Source organism: Salminus brasiliensis (genome assembly GCF_030463535.1).
Source record: "Salminus brasiliensis chromosome 20 unlocalized genomic scaffold, fSalBra1.hap2 SUPER_20_unloc_2, whole genome shotgun sequence".
Taxonomy (NCBI): domain Eukaryota; kingdom Metazoa; phylum Chordata; class Actinopteri; order Characiformes; family Bryconidae; genus Salminus; species Salminus brasiliensis.
The window spans coordinates 280,001-282,500 of NW_027326637.1; the positions used below are offsets into that span (position 1 = coordinate 280,001).

Consider the following 2,500-nt stretch of genomic DNA (forward strand, 5'->3'; position numbering starts at 1 on the left):
TGTGTGTGAGTGTGTGTGAGTGTGTGAGTGTGTGAGAGTGTGTGAGAGTGTGTGTGAGTGTGTGTGAGTGTGTGAGTGTGTGAGAGTGTGAGTGTGTGAGAGTGTGTGTGAGTGTGTGTGAGTGTGTGAGTGTGTGAGAGTGTGTGAGAGTGTGTGTGAGTGTGTGAGAGTGTGAGAGTGTGTGTCAGTGTGTGTGTGAGTGTGTGTGAGTGTGTGAGAGTGTGAGTGTGTGAGAGTGTGAGAGTGTGTGTGAGTGTGTGTGAGTGTGTGAGTGTGTGAGTGTGTGAGTGTGTGTGTGAGAGTGTGAGTGTGTGAGAGTGTGTGTCAGTGTGTGTGTGAGTGTGTGTGAGTGTGTGAGAGTGTGTGTCAGTGTGTGTGAGTGTGTGTGAGTGTGTGTGAGTGTGTGTGTGTGAGAGTGTGTGTCAGTGTGTGTGTGAGTGTGTGTGAGTGTGTGTGTGTGTGAGTGTGTGTGTGTGTGAAGTCCTGTAGAGGTTTCTCCACAGGCTGAAGCAGCACAGCCTCGTGCACAGCTGCATACACTCGCACACACTCGCACCCTCGCACGCGCGCGCGCACACACACTCTCTCTCTCTCTCTCTACGGGAAGCCGGGTTCCCCGCGCGTGCAGCACTCAGCAGTGCTGAGGTTCGGCTGTTTCCCGGTGAGTTATGGCTGGATGTCCAGTCTGCCTGTCTGTGCGTTAGTAATGGCACCCACCCTGCTCCGCGTCTGGGAAAGCGCGGTCCGACTCCGAGCGCGCGACGTGGCTGACGGCCAGCACGAGCAGGAGGAGCGCGAGAGACATAGCGGACCAGAGGAGGAGAGAGAGAGAACTAAACAACACTGGAGAGAGAGAGAGAGAGAGAGAGAGAGAGGGGCACGAGGGGAGGAGTGAGCCCAACACAGGAGGAGGAGGAGGAGGAGGAGGAAGAGAAGAGTGACCAGCTCGAGCTCTAAAAGTAAGAGTAAGTATGATTCACTGACTTTCAGAAAGTTCCGACTCACTTTCTTGAAGTATCGACTCGTTTGATACATTTTGACTCGTTTCCTAAAAGTTTGACTCACTTTGATGACGATTTGAGTCATTTATTTTTATTCATTTAAAAAAGATTTCATTCACTTTTTAATGACTCAAGATTCGACTCAAGTTTTTACTAATTTGTTAAAGATTTGACTCACTTTAATGAAGATTTGAGTCATTTGATAAAGATATGACTCACTTTTATATAGATTTGACTCGTTTAATGAACATTTGATTCACCTTAATAAAGATTTGACTCATTTAATAAAGATTTGATTCATTTACTGAAGATTTGATTCACCTTAATAAAGATTTGACTCATTTAATAAAGATTTGACTCATTTAATAAAGATTTGATTCACTTTAATAAAGATTTGACTCACTTTAATAAAGATTTGACTCACTTTAATGAACATTTGATTCATTTACTGAAGATTTGATTCACCTTAATAAAGATTTGACTCATTTAATAAAGATTTGATTCACCTTAATAAAGATTTGATTCACCTTAATAAAGATTTGACTCATTTAATAAAGATTTGATTCACCTTAATAAAGATTTGACTCACTTTAATAAAAATTTGACTCACTTTTATATAGATTTGACTCGTTTAATGAACATTTGACTCACTTTTATATAGATTTGACTCGTTTAATGAACATTTGACTCATTTACTGAAGATTTAATTCACTTTAATAAAGATTTGACTTACTTTTATATAAATTTGACTCGTTTTAGGAACATTTGACTAATTTAATAAAGATTTGATTCACTTTTATAAAGATTTGACTCATTTAATAAAGATTTGATTCACTTTTATAAAGATTTGACTCATTTAATAAAGATTTGACTCACTTTAATGAAGATTTGACTCACTTTAATGAAGATTTGATTCATTTACTGAAGATTTGACTCATTTAATAAAGATTTGATTCACTTTAATAAAGATTTGACTCATTTAATAAAGATTTGACTCACTTTAATAAAGATTTGACTCATTTTTATATAGATTTGACTCGTTTAATGAACATTTGACTCACTTTTATATAGATTTGACTCGTTTAATAAACATTTGACTCATTTACTGAAGATTTGATTCACTTTAATAAAGATTTGACTCACTTTTATATAGATTTGACTCGTTTTAGGAACAGTTGACTCATTTAATAAAGATTTGATTTACTTTAATAAAGATTTGACTCACTTTTATATAGATTTGACTCGTTTTAGGAACATTTGACTAATTTAATAAAGATTTGATTTACTTTAATAAAGATTTGATTCATTTACTGAAGATTTGATTCACCTTAATAAAGATTTGACTCATTTAATAAAGATTTGATTCACCGTAATAAAGATTTGACTCACTTTAATAAAGATTTGACTCGTTTAATGAACATTTGACTCATTTTTATATAGATTTGACTCGTTTAATAAACATTTGACTCACTTTTATATAGTTTTGACTCGTTTAATAA

The 2,500-nt window shown here is 36.2% G+C and overlaps 1 protein-coding gene across 1 annotated transcript in view; it reads right to left on the minus strand.

The window, feature by feature from the left end:
* The window catches only part of adamts12 (ADAM metallopeptidase with thrombospondin type 1 motif, 12), a 19,801-nt gene extending 18,935 nt beyond the window's left edge, over positions 1 to 866 (minus strand). Inside the window, 1 exon segment of the mRNA XM_072671890.1 lies at positions 718 to 866. Within this exon segment, the coding sequence (XP_072527991.1) occupies positions 718 to 805 (88 nt within the window). The 5' untranslated portion in view covers positions 806 to 866.
* Between the last annotated feature and the right edge of the window lie 1,634 nt (positions 867 to 2,500).